Source organism: Echinops telfairi, unplaced genomic scaffold (assembly GCF_000313985.2).
Source record: "Echinops telfairi isolate 266 unplaced genomic scaffold, ASM31398v2 ScPeMD7_3533;HRSCAF=4204_0, whole genome shotgun sequence".
Lineage (NCBI taxonomy): Eukaryota > Metazoa > Chordata > Mammalia > Afrosoricida > Tenrecidae > Echinops > Echinops telfairi.
This window is the reverse complement of record NW_022107431.1, coordinates 95,365,853-95,366,791: the sequence shown is the minus strand read 5'-3', so window position 1 is coordinate 95,366,791 and position 939 is coordinate 95,365,853. Positions and strand designations below refer to the sequence as shown.

Here is a 939-nt window from a genome sequence, read left to right as displayed (position 1 = left end):
CACATGTTTCTGTTTTTTTAAATCCTAAAAAAAAAAACCACCAATAAAAATCCGTGTAAATACTTATTAAGGATTTCAAGGAGTGGTTAACAAAGAATGGAGATTTGGAGCAGTGATTCCTGCAGTTTTGGTCGTTCAAAACCAATGCTATTGAGTAACCTTGACCATGCATGACTTCTAGGGTAACAGTGGCAAAGACTTTCATTGTCTCAGAGCTCCGTTGGGTGGAGAGAGGGGGGAGAGGAAGTTACCTTTTAAAAGAAAGCATAAACTTTAAAAAGAAAAAGCTACTGGCACTGAGATGGCAAAAAACACTGAAAAGAAATCCAGAGCGTAGAACACCAACTATTTGCACCCCAGTTCTGAGCGCAGAAGACTGACTTTGGGGAAGGCTCCACCCACCAAGCACAATCCACTCGCCCAGTCACCAGCCCCCGCTTCGCATGCGCACTAGAGGCGTCCGCAGCTCCGTCATGACGGTCTCCTACCCCGCCCCCGGATCCCGGCCTCCGATTGGCCGGCTACACGAGACCGCCCCTCTAGCCTGACCTATGAGGACGCCCCCTCGGGTGCTCCCCTATCCGGGCGGGCGGCGTGCAGCGCTCGGCATTGCCTGCGAACCTCGGCGGCGGTGGCGACTTGGGATGGCGGTCGCTGCAGCGAAGGCGGGCCGCCTGTTGTGGCTCCGCGGGGCCGGACCTGAGAGCCGACGGCTTCGCCTCGGCGGCGGGGGGCTGTCACGGGCCTTCCTGCTGCCCTCCACGGCCGGCGCGCGCGGCGGGGACGCGATCTGGAGGCGGCAGGTGTCCCACTTTACTTTCCAGCCGGACCCGGAGTGCCAGGAGTACGGTGAGCCCGGGGCTGCCGGGTCCGCCCCCGCTGACCCCGGAGTCCCAGGCTGTCCCCGCGCCGGCTCCGCCCCCACCCCCCTTCGCCCCC

The 939-nt window shown here is 59.6% G+C and overlaps 1 protein-coding gene across 1 annotated transcript in view; it reads left to right on the top strand.

Moving 5' to 3' along the window:
• Positions 1 to 629: 629 nt before the first annotated feature.
• LOC101663554 (2-oxoisovalerate dehydrogenase subunit beta, mitochondrial) overlaps positions 630 to 939 on the top strand; it is a 61,689-nt gene continuing 61,379 nt past the window's right edge. Inside the window, exon 1 of the mRNA XM_004696530.2 lies at positions 630 to 849. Within this exon, the coding sequence (XP_004696587.2) occupies positions 645 to 849 (205 nt within the window). The 5' untranslated portion in view covers positions 630 to 644. The remainder of the gene's footprint in view (positions 850 to 939) is intronic.